This window comes from Rhinolophus sinicus, linkage group LG04 (genome assembly GCF_036562045.2).
Source record: "Rhinolophus sinicus isolate RSC01 linkage group LG04, ASM3656204v1, whole genome shotgun sequence".
Taxonomy (NCBI): domain Eukaryota; kingdom Metazoa; phylum Chordata; class Mammalia; order Chiroptera; family Rhinolophidae; genus Rhinolophus; species Rhinolophus sinicus.
This window is the reverse complement of record NC_133754.1, coordinates 138,512,812-138,530,644: the sequence shown is the minus strand read 5'-3', so window position 1 is coordinate 138,530,644 and position 17,833 is coordinate 138,512,812. Positions and strand designations below refer to the sequence as shown.

The following is a 17,833-nucleotide window of genomic DNA, read 5'->3' as shown; positions in this document are numbered from 1 at the left end:
CCATCCTTTAACAGAGTGCCTGGCATATTACTCTTAAAATATGATATCCAAAACTGATCACAATGATCTAACTCCAAATGAGAAAATAGTTTTAAAATCACTAAACAGAATCAAAAAATATAACTACTCAACTATTTAAATAGTAGAGTTTTTTTATATTTATAAATATTCAGTAGAGATAATCAACTAAAGGGCCGTCATATTGGATTGATGCAACAAAATTGATTTAAATTGTAAATCAGCACGTTCCTTCAAAACATCTTACTTTTATATCGTATACTAGAAATTAGCAGTTCTGGTTCTAAAAGTAAATATGCTCTTTAAGAGCTAAAATCACTGTCTTTTGTTTTGTTTTTTTACAAAAAGCCACTCAACTAGAATTCATTTAAAAATGTAACCCCATCTTTTAGAATGTCTGCCACATTCTTACTTATGAGAACATTGTCCCCTTAGGGAACGAAGCCAATGGGAATCAAGTCCCAAGTAAGAACAAACCAGAGAAAAATGTCTTTGCTTCTGTTGATTATATGAGATAATGGTCTCAAATGAAAGGAATTCTATTCATGTCCATCAAAGCTACGATGTTCAGAAAGCAAATCTCTTGACCCTGACACAATGGAAAGGTAAATACAAGAACGATAGAGTGTACTGCCTCATGCTTAGCTCCAAACTAGCAAAGGGACCATTTAAGACACTGTTGATCAAATTTTGATCCAATGGAAGATTCTGTTATGGATTTAACTGTAGGCAATCTTTATTTTTTTCCTTAATCACTGTTTATTGCTTCCACCAAAAGAACTTTTTCATGGGTATGTTCCTAATTATCACAGTTTCTTTCTGGTTGTGATGATATACTACATCACAAAAATGTGGCAAACGAAAGTGAAGACAGAAATGACCCACTGCTAAAACTACAGTCTAATGTGAGGATCTCAGGAGTATTCACATCAAAGTTTAACTTGTAAAATCTATTTCCTAAAGGTTGAAACATCATTTTAAAGATACTCTAGGATCTATTGGAGAAAATTCATTTAAAGTTTACCCTTCATGATGACTGCCCTTTCTAGCATCTAATTGACAGTTCCAGTTGGATCTCTTTATCCCAAAAAAGCATCACATTCTTTTGACCACAGGGATAATATGCTCACTCTCCACGATATGCCATTACTTACGTGGAAATGCTAAATACTCGTATGTGACAGATTGATACTAACCAAAAGGAGACAGCCACGTATCTATTTCATTCATTTCTATAATTCGAATTATAGACAGTCACTGCCTAGATAGGTGATTTATAGAAAAACAAAGGTTCTTATCTGAATATAATTTTGAAATGAACTTTTATCACATTAAAAGAGGATTCAATGTCCCAGATACATACCAAAGACCCACTAGAAACAGACTGAGTCCCTGGACAGGAAAAGATAAAGACCACAATCTCTGCTAATAAAAGAATTTGAACAAAGTTGGCAGCAGCTTCTATGAGAAAAAAACAAAAATCTTTCTTTGGACTCAAAAAAAAAAAGAGTAAAGGAAAAAAAAACACCTCAACCACAGGCTCCACTGTACTGGGATGTTATGTTTAGAAGAAGCAATATAGAGACAACACAACTTCCCACTTTGAAAGAAAAGATGCATGCCCTTTTCCAAGGAAAAAGGAAGCTAGGCAGAGGCAGTAGAGAGAGAAGGAACCATAGTTTGGAGGGCAGTTAAAACTGAGAAACTTGAAAAGGAGAAAAAGGTCTTGAAGCCCTGGTTCAAGGTGGTTCAGAAATTATTCTCAATGTCAGTAGCATTAGTGAAATACCTGGAGTCCGAGGTTTAAACAAGAAATAAAAGTTGTAACTTTTGTCTCGGTTCTACCTTGAAAAAAATTTACACTGACCAGCTATGGGAGAGAATGGAATAATAGGAAGGCATTTCCCTTTTTCACCTCTTCTAGACTTTTAATTAATTCATTCCAGGAGAAGCAGGATGAGACCTCTAAGATTTACATATAAAATAACCAATTTGAAGGATAATCTACAAGAAACTAACAAATCGCTAAAGGCAGGGGGAGGGAAAGGGAGAACAGCTCATTTCTAGTCAGTCTATAGAGACCCATCAGGCAGAAAAGTCTTTTTATAAAGATGATACAATGGATAATATCAAAATTCTGGTTTCTAATCAAGATATTGAACTTGAATATTTTTATAGACTTTATTGAATTAGGCAACAATACCTATATTTGGAAGCTGAGACTCAATGGTGTTTTGTGAAATAATGAACAACTGCAAAAGATAGGAAATTTGATAAAATATTATATAAGTATAACAAGACCTTGCAATCTTTGCTCAGAATTTACCACTCCTGAACCAGGAAAGATGACAAGTTGGTTCTTGAGAGCATATAGAACAAATGAAAAATCATAAAAATAACTTTATTTATTTATTTATTTTTCCTAGATCATCTGTTTATTGTAAAAGGCTATAACTCAGGAACAGTCAAATGGAAGAAGTGTATAGGGCAAGGTATGTGGGAAAGGGCTCCAAGCTTCCATAGCCTTCTAGCACACCACTCTTGCCAAATGTCCATGGATTTACAAACCCAGAGGCTCCCTGAAAAAGGACCAGAGAGCTGTCCTGGGTTTTTACGGAGGCTTCATTACATGGTCATGATTGACTCATTCACTGGCCATTAGAAATGGAACTCAACTCCAACCCCTCTGTCTTCCTCTGAGGTGGGGGTGGGGGAAGAACTGAAAGTTCCAAATCTTTTATCTCAAAGCTACTTCTCCTGACAACCAGCACCCAACCTTAGGTGTGGTCCAAGTCACCACATTAACATAACAAAAAGAAAAACTTTAGAATCAACATTTTATTGGGTACTTATTATACAGTGAAATTAGAACCCTCAGGGCTTTGAAGAAACAGAACTACATATTACCATCTTAAAATGTTTTGGTTTCTCAACATTCTAATACATATAATATTATGCATCTCATCATTAAAAAAATTTAGCTACAGGCTTTCTCTTTACGTCTAACTGGCCCAAGCCAGGACACAATGAAAAGTTTAATCAATAGAAGTAATTTCCTTAGGCATCAACACCATGATTTTAATATCCATCATGCGTCAGTGACAAAAGCTAGAAGCTTTTAAAGGTATCCTACTACAGTTTGAAAACTCAAGATGACATCAGCACATTAACAATACAAAGATTACAGACATGTTAAAGCCATAAGCAATTACTATAGCCCTAATCTTATCAGTTATAGACAATTTACATCCACAGGGACAGCGTCAGAATGCACCAGGGAGCTTCAAACGGAACACTGTTCTAACAGAAAAAAAAAAAAAAAAAGACAGAGGAAAAAAAAGTCCTTCCCAATGAGCCTGGAAGGACAACGTAACAGGCAACTCCAGACAAATATCACATCAAACCACTATGTGAAATAAAATGTTTTGTTGGGAAGCAGAAAATGAGAGTTTGCACCTTCTATGCTTGGTGTAAAAGGGACATAAAGTACCACCTTCCTTGAATGTCCAAGAGGAAAGAGATAACTTGAGGAACGAAAAAATTTGCCTTTTGGGAATGACCCATATGGCACAGCACAATGTTTTCCAAAATGTGGTCCATATGTACATGAGAATATTTTTATAAGGACATGAATAAAGTGTGTGTGTGTAATCTTCTGTTTACGTCTGATGATACTGATTTTCCACTTCTGGTAGTTTAATTTTGGGTTTTTAATATACGTATCTACTATAAAAAGTGATTCTATTTAAGAACTGAACAGGTCCCCTCTAATAACTCTATGCAGGGAGTCACTGGCTCTCCATAACTTTGGTGAAAGTTTGGAGGTTTTTATTTAATGTACGCACTGAGGAAGACCAAACACAGGTGATACCATGTGAAAAAGAGAAGGATTAAGTGAATTAATGCAAGAAATACCCAACTCTCTTCCCCTACTCAGCTGCCAGGTGGAGCCAAACATTCAGCTGCTAGTCAGGTAGCTGGAGAGTCTTCTTTGAAAACATGACTAGTCCAAGAGGAAAAACAAAGACGGTGAATATCAGAGGGTCCCCGTTTAAAAAGCCCAGAATATGACCTTATACTGAAGTCGACAAGACCCACTCATGCATGCAAACCAGCATTTTATCCTCACAATTGGGAATAAGCACCCAAAGATCCCCAGACATCTGAGAAAAGCTTCTAAAAGAGAAAAAAAGAAGTAGCTTGAAAGAAACAGACTGTATAAAGAGAAAAAATGTTCAATAACTTAAAAAATTAATATATTTAGAGAGAGAGAGATAAAGATATTATAATCAGGAAAGGAAACATAATGTTATAAAAAGGAACATACAGGAAAATTTTTAAAAGCTCTTGAAAATTACAACTATGATAGAAAATTAATAGATAGGCTGGAGGATGATATTGAAAGTAGAACAAAGAGTCAAACAAGTGGAAAAAAAGAGAGAGAAAGAGAGAGAAAGAACAGAGGAGGTAATAATAAATGAAAAATTTGAATAAAATTTCCCAGAACTGAAGAACATAAATGTCCAGCTTGAAAAGGAACACAGCAAGGTTCCAGCACAATGTATGAAAATAGGTCCACATCAAGATACAACATGAGTTTCAAGAAACTGGGATTTGAAACACTCTATAAACTTTCAGAGAGGAAAAAAAACATATAGGACACATATAAAGGATCAGAAATCAGAATGATGCTTGACTTTTCCATAGCAATCCTGTAAACCAGAAGACAATGGAGCAATCCTTCAAATCTCTGAAGAAAATTATTTCCAACCCAAAACTCTGTATCCATCCAACTACCATACAACTGTGAAGATAAATACATTCCTTCTCAGACACATAAGAGCTCAAACATTTATCATTTCTTAAGAAGTTACTCGAAGTTGTACTCAAGGCAAATCCAGAACATTTAACACATTGATTCAGGAAACAGAAAAGCCAACATAAAAAACGAAAAACCTCAGGATGATGGCAAAAGGAGATCCCAGGATGGGAGCAGAGCAAAAGGAATTCAATCCAGACTGGAGCAGGTCAGAATGATCTGAGAGCCTTCTTTAAGAAAACATATGGTCATTAAATCCAGGGAAAGTACGTAAGTTTTATAGAAAAAGAAGACAATCACAGCTCACTACATGGCTAGATTAGAATAGCATTTATACATATATCATGAATGTAAGCACTGAGTAAAGAGCTACAAAAAATTAAAACATAAGGATGAGGTTGAAACATATGAAATTGTTTTTGTAGTTCAAAACCTGCATATAGTTCAACCTACCATATGAGAAACATTAAGGGATGGAAAGGATGTATGTGCGTGCGTGCGTGTGTGTGTGTGTGTGTGTGTGTGTGTGTGTGTGTTAGAGACCAGGAAGAGGAGCGTCCTAAGATTTTTTCTTAAATGACTTCTTCATATGTCTTTATTTACCATGAGAGTCAAAGACGCTTCCTGATTCTAGCACTCTCCCTGCCTCGCCCACTTCCACCTCCTGAAAGACTATAACCTTCAGTCTTTCTATCATTCAGGAGAAGACACCCCCTCTGCCTACTTATTCATAATTGTAAGAGCAAAATTTGCTCAAGATTATCTTGGATACTAAGAAATTACAAGCAATTCTCAAGTCTCAAGAGAACGCTTTACATGATCTTTCTCACTTATTTTCTCGCTACTCTTTAGAAGAAATGACAGGCCAATGTGTTCACAATCCACACGCAAAACTATTAGCTGGCATAAATAGCATTATTTTGTCAGTATCTTCCCAAAACAAGCCAAGTATCGAGAATGAATAAACCCTGTAGTAAATATGTGATGAGGAATCCATTCTCAATTTTTTAAATGGGATGAATTGGATCTCCAGACCTTTAAAATAATTTAATTTTCATTAAACAGTATTTATCAGTCACCATAATGCCCACACACTTTCTAAAACATCACAAAAGCAAAATCTCTCCTTGTAAGGTACCTTCATCCTTTCCTTTATTAAGTACTACTGAGATCCAATTATATAAAAATATAATTGCTTACATTTCAATGTGAAAGAAATAGGAAGCTGTGACAAAAAAGTGGGGGGGAAGAGAAGGAGAAAACCTACTTAGAGTGGTCAACTCAGGAACAAATGCTCTCTGAGAGTTAAGAAGCTCTCTCAGAGGAGGGATCAGTTTGAGTATTTTATCTTTGTATTCCTACAGTCTAGCACAGAAAGAACCTAGCACATCTAGGCAATGCTCAAGAAACCTTTGTTGGCTTAACCTAAGAACTGAACGAGGCCTATCTGAGCGCCCGTTGTGCCAGAAAGTATAATCCAAATCACCTTTGGACACAGCTACGTTGAAGACTCAGCACAGTGAAAGGCACGGCATCTTCTCTAAAAACAGGCGCTCCTTACCTGTTGCTGTACTGGTACTTGTTGTACCACCTGTGTAGGCACTGCTGCTTGACTAGCCACAGATGTCTGTAAAGTCACTGTCGAACCTGTGTCCGACCCGGTCTCTGATGTCTGCATGATGGTCTCTGAAATACATTACAACAGAAATTAAGGTTAAAATGCTCCCCTTGCACGATGAGCTACATCCCATTTGTTTTTAATATCCTATACTGAGACTACTGAGACTTTCAAATCTCTGAAGACCTCTTACCCCAACACACTGTCATACTATCCCATGCATATTTATATTTGACCACTTTTTAAATAAATACAGAAAATTACTAGTCCACGTTTTTAAAATCCCCATTAGTACTTATCTTGAAACTATAAAGGTTGAACTCATTGAAATTTACCTTCCTTAGGTCTCATCTGTTATTAATTGTTTCAACATTATAAACTATAGCTCCAAATTATGTCAAGGTACTCAATTCTCAGAACACAAACCTTAACTGGATAAAAATGTCATAAACTGTACTTTCTGGACACTTTGATGGACTATCAGGATGTCACCAGAGGTGTACAATTTAGAATGAATCCTTTCTAAGGTCCTTTCCAACTTTCAAATTTACTATTCACTGACCTAAAAAATATATATATATCCAAAAACCAATCGATACACCCTAAATTTACCCAAAGGATCAAGCTCACTAATTTTCTCATTCTGTGGTATGGTACGGTATTAAAATCAAAGTTCAGTTACACTCTGACATAAAGAGAGCCAAATATCAATAATGGTTACTATTTTGAAAGATGGGTTGGACCACTATTGCATAAATGAGATTTATAAACAAAGACATGAAATATTATCTTTTGTCATTCACAATTGAAAACGGCATATTTTTCAGTTCTCATGTGCCTGACCTACCAACACAGGATTAAATTTTGCAGCATGTACTCTAACAGATATGGTTTCTCAGACTTCCTTGCCTTGACATTCACTTTTACTATTTATATAGTCAATAGAATAAATATTATTATTATTGTTATTATTATTATTATTATTTTCTTTTTGCTATTGAGCAGACACCAGAATTCTAATTTTCTTTACTGGGGAGAAAAACAATATTTAATTGGTAACCTAAGAAAAACACTGCATTATGGTTTAAATCTGTGAACAGTATAGTGAACATTAATTTTCCTTAGAAAAATTCTGAAAGCGTATTCAGTTCTTTCAAGTAGAAAATTAACCCCTCTCAGCATCTCGTTACACTATGACCTCTTCCAATTGTTCCCTAAACCTTTTCTATCATCTCACTCAATTTTAGAAATGGACCACTGAAGGCATCTAATCTACTCTTCTTATTTTATAAATGAGGAAACTAACTCCCAGAGAGGTTGAGACTCGCTCCAGGTGACAGGAGTAGACCTGGGACTAGGCCTCTCCACTTGGAATCTATGCTGATTTTTCTTTCTAGACCTTTATGCTGGCATCACTTGAGGTGATCATTCTTATTCTTCTGTTAGTCAAAACCCTAAAGTAGCACGACAAACGTTGGCACATACCAAAGACTGAGCAGTTAACAGCTAACATTGATTGTTTAACATACGCGAAGGACTCTTCTAAATACTTTGTGTTAATTCATAAATAAGTTAATCCATGTAACAATCCAATGTGGTGGTATGATTATCATCTCCATTTATAGATGAGGAAACTCAGATACACAGAGTGAAGGTGCCTAGGGGCTTAAATCGAAAGAATGTGACGGAAACTGGGGCTACCATCCCATTTATTTGGGTCAGCAAATGTTCAGCTCCAGGAAATTGTGAATTTGTGGGAAAGCTGAGCTGTAGCTGCCAGTTCTTCCAGTCTTTCAAAAGATGAAAATTCAGCTTATTACGTGAAATCTCCCAAATGGTGGCTCATTAAAAAAAAAAAAAGCACTGATTTAAACACGTGCGCGCACACACACACCACGAATCACTCACCCCCCCCTTTGTACTATCATTAAGACTACAGACATACCTTAAAATGTTTGAGAAGTGTATTCACTACATAAAACTCTTGCCTAATTAAGATTATTGAAAGACTATGGTTCCCGAAATTGGGGGAAGGGATATAAACATTAGGAATCCAATCTGTGCCTCTTCCTCTTTATTCCATCATGGAGGGACAACAATACCCCCCTCACCCCAAAAAAGGAAAAGCCAGCAACCTTTGATCCATTACATATTTATAGACTATCGATGCCTTTTATGCTACAGCAGAGGAGCTATTAGTGAGAGTGAGGCGATGCCTTTCTGTAGGGAATGAGGAATGAACGAGATGTTAGATATCATCTTCACTGAGGTTTTCTTAGGCCCTGTTCCCAACTGCAAGGTAAGTGCTGGCCTTGTCAACGCAGTCTACAAATGAGGAAGTCAGGGTGGTCAATTATGGCTTCTTGTTTCAGCTGCTCTATCAAAAGTGGATGAGTTTTATAGTGACGTCACTCACACTAAAACTCCCTCCTATTTCTCCCAATGCTGGCTGGGAGCTTTATCAAGGTTTTCTCACGTACACATACATTGTATTGCAGACCAGTCTACACACTCGTTTTTGGTGTATCACCCATACTTTGACATCCACTGTTGTAGACCAGACATTAAGAATATAAAGAATGGAGGTATCTTTAAAAATTAAATGTACTTTTAAAACAATCCCTAAATATTTCAAGTAAACCACCAGACAGAGCTTATCAGAAGATAAAAGGCTCAGATTCAGAAACTGGAATACTATGGACTGCACAGACAGACTCAGAGTGACTACTAATTAAAATTCTTAATTGCCAACATTTAAAAATCAGAAAACTTTGGGTTAAAAAAACAAATTTCCAGATTCTCTTGAAAAAGCTGAAAATGTAGAAAAAGTGAACCCATATTGTTTTATAGGCAAATTATTTAATGGTGCAACTCATTTACTTGCTCAGCTCCTACAGGCACTGGAATTCAAGACACCTTTTGGGGTAACCAGAAACTTAGTCCTACAAATCCATATTGAAAACAGAAAATTACTTTTTGTGTTTAAGACAATATTGATAAGATTTATATTAGATTACTTCTTTTAGATAGAGGATAAATACCCAAGCTTTGACCACTTTAAAAAACAGAAATGTGTAACTTCATTTCTTCCTTTTACGGATGAGTCAACTGAGGCCGCAGAGATACGAAGTCTTAACCAAAGTTAAACAGCTGGAAGTAGGAAAGGAGGGTTTGGACGTAAGAATAAAGCTCATGCATGAAACTACTAGACCAAGTTGGAAGTTCTGAGTTTCATAACAGACATTGTACAGATAGAAGTAAAACAAGTAAAGAAAAGCAAACTGGTGAGTGAGAAAGAAGGAAAAGCATCCCAACTATTCAACAGGGGTAACCTTTACAGAATAGGGTGGGGAAAGTAAGAGGGATAGAAAACAATGGCTTATGTAACTTAAAGTTAGAGAGTCACGGAGAACTTTCCATCCAACCTCTTGCTCTATGTACCTACCACATCAAAACTGACACGCAAAACCCAAGCCAGGACAACCAATAATTGTTCCAGCACATCTGTTTACTCCCAAGTTACGGTTCATCATCCAATCTCCTTGGCTCCTGGAATGTAGGGTCATGCCCCTTGGTAAGAACTTAGTCTCAGTTTTGTCTCCATTTTCCCTTAATAGACACAACTTCATTCTCATCTGATTTCATTGTCTTACTCAACTTAAAGGAAGAAGTTCTCTTTGCCAAGGCCTCATGCCCTCAGAGGATCTCAATCATATCCCTTCCAGAGATTGACTCAAAAAGTCATAACCATAATTAGTTCTCTTATTTAACAAGTATTTTCCAGGTGCCACAATATGCTAGGTACTTGAAATACATATCATTTAATCCTCAGAAGACCCCTATAAGGGAAGTGTTATTATTTCTACGTAACAAAAGCCACACATTTAGTAAGGGAAGAGCCTGAATTCAAATCTAGGTTTGTAGGACCCAAAAGCCCATGATGTCACCGCTACATATATTTACTTTGCAGTATCATGATGATAGGGGTTCCAAGTGAAAAGCTAGAGACTGTTGATATGAACAGCAGTCCTCTGGATTTTCAATTCATCATATTTGCTCTATGCTTTCAATAACAATGGACAGCCTTAGCCTCTCTTTCTGACATCGAAATTAGGACGTATTCTCCTTCGTTCTACTGAGGCCATCATATAACCCAACTAACAAGTATTTTTCCAGAGGCATGTAAAATGCCTGATTAATTCTGAAGACCAGATTTAACAGCAGATCAATTAGAATGTTAAAGCATGTTTGAGGAATATAACCCGCCTGCCAAATTTTGCTAAACAGATCATTTAAGCCCACTGACATATTCAGAGTATTCTGGTAGCTTTCCAACATTTCTGCAGAGCAAGGAGCATCATATGAAGGTAGTGCCTTAGCATGCTTTACTTGTAGGTTTTGTTTTAGACCCAGTATAAAGGTTTGTGTGTATATTTGAGGTGTTCCATTCATCTAGCATCGGTTTCTGGTGCTTTGTTTATGTATGGGAGTAATTTGGTTAGTTTAGTTCCTTCACAACTTCCTTTCAAGTGGTATTTGTTTATCAGCCACAAATGCAGTCACATCAATCCATTTTGATAAGCTAAATAAACCCCTGCAGTTTGTCCATGATGTAGCCCATATGTAAATGAGCTGTATATTCTTGCAGGAGAGACATGCACAATTTCAGTTTAGTCATCCTTGCCTAATGTGGCTGTCAGGTGTGTCAAGAGCAACAGATGCTTGTTTGACAAAGGACCTTTTTATTCTGGCTAATTAAGCAGTTGGACACACCCGCCTGTTAACGGTTCTGCTTTGTACAGCCAGCTCTGGCTGAATCATGCGAATCTACAGCTAAATAGGCCACATTTTGAAAGAAGGCTAATTAACCCCTAGGAGAAGGAAAAGAATATTGAAAAAAACCGAGCTGCTGAATGCGGCAAGATTAGCATTTCTTCAACCTGATGGGCAAAACCTAGCAAAGCAAACGTGTTTGGAACAAACATACGTTATTCCAAGTTTCAAGGCATTCAAATATTCTTTGTAAAACTTCCTGAAGATTATTTAATACACTCAAATTCACAGTTGGATTCCCTTTATCACACACAATGCACACGCCAGATTAAATGGTTTAATAGTCTGACCTAATCAATTACTTATCAAACAGAACTATATAACTGGGCTAGCTTAAAAATAGGTAGTATCCACCTAATTTTTGTTGGGGTTTTTCATCCTGAAATAATTTGCTCTCCAAAAAAGCAAAGTCTGCAAAGTTTGGTTCTACTACATTGACAGTATTTATGCATTTTTTTTGCACTGAGGAATGTAACAGGTTTTAATTCACTATAGAAAATAAAGACTTGTAATTTAATTTTCAAGTGCTACAGTTATTTCCTTCCTTTTTTGCTTAGTATAGAAAAATAAAAATGCAAATTCCAATTCCTACTTGAAACAAATTAACCAAAATTATAATGATAGTCTTAATAGGTACAGTAAAAATAAATCAAATATAAACTGTGACATTCAGTAATAAATTATTTACTTAGGAACTTGTTTCAACATAAGAACATAGAAATGCCACTTACAGAAAAAAGCTGTCATACTTTAAAAATACTATTTTTGAAATACAGAGTTTTTAACTTTAATGTGCTTTCACAAAAATCATAATTGAAGTTTTGCAGTATAAAATTTTTATTACTAATACTCTGATTAAGAATCAGCATTCTTGAATAAGTTTTAGAAAAGTAAGTATTAACATACATATTGCCCATAGCAATTAAAATCCACATTAAAATTGAACAACAAAAATGAACCGTACATATTGGGGGTAAAAAGTTGCTAGCATATATATACTTTCCTGAACATAAAATTAGTATAAAATGTATAAACTTCTGACTATTCTGGAGTAGATGATGAAAAATATTAAGATTATTCCAATTCTTTTAAAAAACTAAAAATATTAAGAAACTTTCAAAGTAGTCAACATAATGTATAATGAGGCATTTTAGAAATTTCATATACATGGTTAAATAATCATGTGATAAATTTAATTTTTTGAAACTTTGACAAAAATATATTGAGCTGATAAATTTGCCTACAAATGTACAACACTATGACTTGTTTTTTTCCCCCCCACTTCACCTCATACAAGTGAAAGAAAGCAGTTACACTATAAACTGTAGTCAGATGTTTTTTATTTAAAACATACCTCAGTGAAAAATGTATTCAATGTAAAACACAGGGCTTTATCAAATCAATAAATCAAGTAACTGAAGAGATGAGAAAATTCATGATTATCTATATTATTAAAGCTCTACCTCTTTATTTAGGTTCAATGCTGTAATCCTCATAACTGTATAGTTAATCTTTTGTACTAAATTGATCGGTAGAAAAATGATGGAATGATAATAGTGTAGACTATTCAGCAGTCATCTTCCTGTGATAACTGATGACAGTGATGAATGTTGTCGATGATTAATCAGCACAGTGGTAACATACACAGGTTGCCTGGGCAACTTTTTTCACTTTTCAAACAAAGGTTTTCTCAACGAATTCTTCCCTTGACTCAGAATATATCATAAAAACCTGTCTCTTTGGAGAAGACAAATCAAATTCAATTATTTTAATATATCTTAACGGACTAATCACTTAAAAATAAAACAATCTACTAACATATTACTGAAGCTAAATTGCTGAAATGATGTAAGAATTATTTATTTGTTATTTACTTCCAGTTATCAACAGAAGCAGTCCTCAGGCACAGAGGTAATTTTGGGGAAAAGAGAAGCAAGTGCTTGTCCAGTTTACTGCTGGTGCCATCCCAGCATTTTCTCTCACTCATGTTGATGAATTAATAGGCAAATCAGTCTTAACTAGATGACATATGCTGAAAAATGGCAGTGCTCAGGTAACAGCTGAAATAAAAGTAAAAGAAAACCAACAAACAAAAACTTAGAAGTATCCTACACTCTTTCCTACTGGAAGGAGGGTCTGAGAACAAAATGATGTAATGTACAGAGATTGTACATTCTCATAGATGTAATGTCTCATAGATTAGCGAAATCTATGAGACAAAGCTATACATATTTCTCCCTATAGCTCAAACCACTCCTGAGAGTGACTAGAAACTATTGGATGGGGCATTTAATGATAATAGCACTTATTACAGAATCGAAAGATGATGAACATCGGGCATTTGACCATAAACCTATTATCATCTTCATTATTAGAGATATTAATAAGAATAGCTACCATCTGCTGAGCACTTACTATGTGATAGATGCTTTGTGTACATTTAACCCTAATTTCACCCATGACATAGATATTCCCATTTTATAGTAAGTAAGGCTTAGAGATTAAGTCACTTGCCCAGGGTTACAGAATTGTTCAGAGATAATGCCAGGATTCAGGTGTAGGTCTGTCTAACTCCAATAATGGCGCCTTATCATTGGACCCTAGTCGCCTGCACAGACAGCGGTAGCAGTGAGGCTATTTTAGTTAAACAAACTTTAAAAGAGATAGTCTATGGAGACTTTGGGCACTAAGAAAGAATTCTAAATTTGAACAAATAGACAAATATCACATGGCTAGCAAATATGTACTATAGCACGTGATCAATACGCTCTTTTATGAAGTCATCAAATCTGTCAGTTTTAATGATATGGAAAGCATATCATGGGTTAAGAGACCTGTATTAACCTTGTGTTCACAAAATATTTTATATATGAACGAGGAAATAATACAGAAAGACTTATTTACTTTCAAATTTAAATTTGCCCTATAAAAACAATCAAACAAGGGCCCAGTAAAGTGAGTGTGTATGTATATGTAATGTTATACACAAATACAAAAATGTTCACTCAGGTATTGCTTATGATAGCCAATAATAAGCAATCAAAATATCCATAATTGGGGAACTAATAAATTGTTCTATTCTATATCCCTGTAATGGAATACTATACAGATCTAAAAAAGTCAACCTTGAAAGATAGTCATAATATTGTAAGCATAAAAATCAGGTTGCTGAACAATATATAGCCCACAATAAAATCATATTCACAGATATATAATTGCATCCTTTGAAAAAAATTTTGAGTATATACAATAACATCGATGGAACTCCTTAAGGACTCCTGAAATATTGGCTTTCCCAAACCAATGACCATAAACGTTGGGTGGTCTCAAGCTAATCTTGGACTTGGTGGTCAAAGCAACAAGGGCTTCAGAGACCCACCTTAATGTAGAACCATTCCAAAAAGTCAGTCTTAGATTCTGTAACCTAAAGCAGCCCTTGTCCTCCCAAAGACATCTGTAAAGGAAGATTTTGCTCTTCTCAATTGCTGGGCAAGAGGTCTGTCTCCTAAGTGGCTCAGAACTCTCAAGGGGCTCTACAAAACAACCCTTCCAGTATGTCTAATGGAATAAGGTATTTCAAAGATGTATCTGGAGATTATATCTACAGGTTCATCGCTAATTCTATGACCACTGTCAATTTCTGCTGAAAGAAGAAAATCTATGGTAATACACATTCCTAAATGTCAAATATAATCCATTCCTATGACAATGGCCACTCCCTATGTTCCAAACCAGAGTCAAGACATGAATTTTAATTCTGCTCTCTTCTATACAAACTGGTAAGGGCAGTGGTGCCTCTTCCAAAGATCTGAAATCATGGAGAGGATATAAGTGGGGAACCTACGTGGTTAGTACCAAAGCAAACAAGTATTCTCTTTTAAAACTAGCCCTGGAGTCATCTGTTCATTTTTCCCACATACTCTAACCTTTGCACACTTATATTTTCTTTCTTTTCCCCATATACTCACTAGTGTGGTTTCATCCACACACACGGAAGTATCCTCCCCTTACCTTATGTTTTCAGTTGATAAATAAGAATATGCTTGCCAACTAGGCCTCCTATAGTCCTAGTTTATACGGGATGAGAGCAAAGAGAGGGCAAAGGTTAGCATAAAAGGCAGCATTACTTAAAAAAACACAAAAGCAAAAAGCAGATAGTGTTGCCCCAACCCAGGAAGATTTCTTTTGGATTTTACAGGGAGTAAAGGCAAGAACAGAAATTCTTAATTTTCTTAACACCACAAAAGGCTCCAATAACAACTGTCTTCTTGGATTCTCTTGCCCACACAAAATTTTTTTTCTTTTTCTCTACCTCTAAATTTCTTTTTCTTTTTATAAAAGTGGAGAATAGAGCCTTGTGCAGTTCCTAACTATTCTAATGACAGGTTTAAAGAGATCAACACATCAAAGGGGAAAATAATACTGTACAATAACATTGCTAATAATAGAAACCATGTAGCCCACTTTAAATGTACAGTATCTTAAAGAACTGAATTCTCATTACTGCCATTTTTTAGCAAATGCAGTGAATGTGGATGTACATAAACTTGAAAAAAATCTATCTATACATATATATATATATATATATATATACACACACATAAATTCTGGAAACACTTGCTGTAAAACATTGTTATTAATCAAACGGAATTTTTACATTGCATTAGTTATAAAATGTATACGTATACACTTGGAATAAGGACTTGGACAAAGGGTGAAAATTAAAACACACTGAAGATTCTAGCCAGCTCTGTACACTCACAAACTTAACAGAAAAACGAATTTTCTCTAAAAATCAGTAATATTTTAAATAAGTCAGTTACACTGAATTAAAGACACTGTCCCTTTGGAGCTTATTTTATGGGAATTGGTAATGCACTCCATAGATAACTGTCCTTCCAAATCACTCTGGAGCATTTTCTTGGCTCCAAAATTAACAATTCCTTTTAAAATCGGTTATTTTAGGATATCTCACAAATTTCTGGTAAATACCCTAACTGGGGTTTTAATATGCTTCAAATCAACTATAAGTTCTTTATGACTAAAAGCAATTGTCATTATGTAATGTTTTATATGTGTTCACACTCATATTTTACATAATGAATTTTATTTCCCACCCCTCCTCCTCTTACATTTTTATGGTTTTCCCAGGGTGCTAAAACAGGGGAGAGAACGCTTCCTTTATTCCTGTAAATACATTAACAGTGACTGCCCCATCACAATCACTTTTTTATCGCCAAACTCTTCCCTCTCATCTCCCAAATCGAATCAATCACTGAATCCAATGATTCTGCTTCCTAATATGTTTAGGATATCTATTCACGTGTCTTCCTCTCTCCAGCTTACTACAGATCAGATCATGCTCTACAATAGGTCCCAGTGCCCTCCATATAAACTGCAAATCCCTTAACAGAGTTTATAAGGCTCTTGAGAGTATAGCTCCTGCCTACCACCTTCCAAAGGGTATATATAATCCAGCCATATGGAACTACTTTCCGTTCTCCAATAAGAAGTTCCCTCTGATTGAAACAGTTTTTTCTTCCTACCTCCTCTCATCTTCACTTCATCTTTCAGATCTCAGGATAAATGCCACTTCCTCAGTCTCCCAAACCACCACCGCTTTTCCCTCTCTTCTTAACAAGTCTGGGGCAGGTCTCCTTCAGGGTGTTCCTATAGCATCTTACCTTTATTCAGTGCACAGCAATTATCATATTGTAGTGTAACTTTCTCTTCAACCAGATTATAAACACCATGAGCACCTGGCCTGTTCTTATCTTTTTCACCTACAAATATGCAACAGTGCTTAACACACAGGATCTTTAATTTGGTGAATGAAGAAATGAATCTACAGAGGAAATGAGTTTAAGACCGTGCCGAAACATTGCTATTTAGAGTATGCTGTATCAGAGGCATTTAACACTTTAAAATTCTGCATTAATACAATTTTTATTAGAGCCATTTCCAATCAAATTATTCATTTTGAGTATTTTCTCAATTTTCTAAAATGATTTCACTTTCAATTCCCATTATGGCAGAATTTTACAACTCCCATATTCCAAGATTTGTTAGCCTCAACAGATTTTGTGTATAATTTTTTTATAAAGAAATTATAAAGATGAAATAAATTCAAATGAGTAAATTAGTTCTTCAGCTCTTGCTCTGAACTGCTGACACATCACTTACTGTGCTTTAGTAAGTATTCCTGATTCACTAAATCATGGATTCAGATCCAATGCTCTAGTCATGTCATCTTAGAAAAGGTGGCCTGATATGCTGCCTTTGTTTTCATGAGGCAGAAGCACTCCGAGATCTTGAACTTACATGGCTGCAATGTTAAGAATACACAATTAGCCTAATAGTAATTGTCCTAATCTCATCATTAATTAACTACTTGAAATTTATGTGAGCTTGGCCACATTCAACTGACATTCTTCTAGGTTCTCTTAAAAATCATTGAAACTTTTCACATATAAAAAAAGGTATTTCAAGAAGCCTCTAGTTACAATTTAGTTAACACATGTATGTAAGGATTTTACATGTATTAT

At 35.4% G+C, this 17,833-nt stretch overlaps 1 protein-coding gene across 7 annotated transcripts in view; it reads right to left on the bottom strand.

Annotated features, from left to right (window-relative positions):
* Positions 1–17,833, bottom strand: part of RFX3 (regulatory factor X3) — a 265,614-nt gene that overhangs the window by 139,868 nt on the left and 107,913 nt on the right. For all 7 annotated transcript variants that reach the window (XM_074330486.1, XM_074330488.1, XM_019730013.2 and 4 more), the window contains one exon: positions 6,399–6,523. In XM_074330486.1, the coding sequence (XP_074186587.1) occupies positions 6,399–6,515 (117 nt within the window). In that variant the 5' untranslated portion in view covers positions 6,516–6,523. The remainder of the gene's footprint in view (positions 1–6,398; positions 6,524–17,833) is intronic.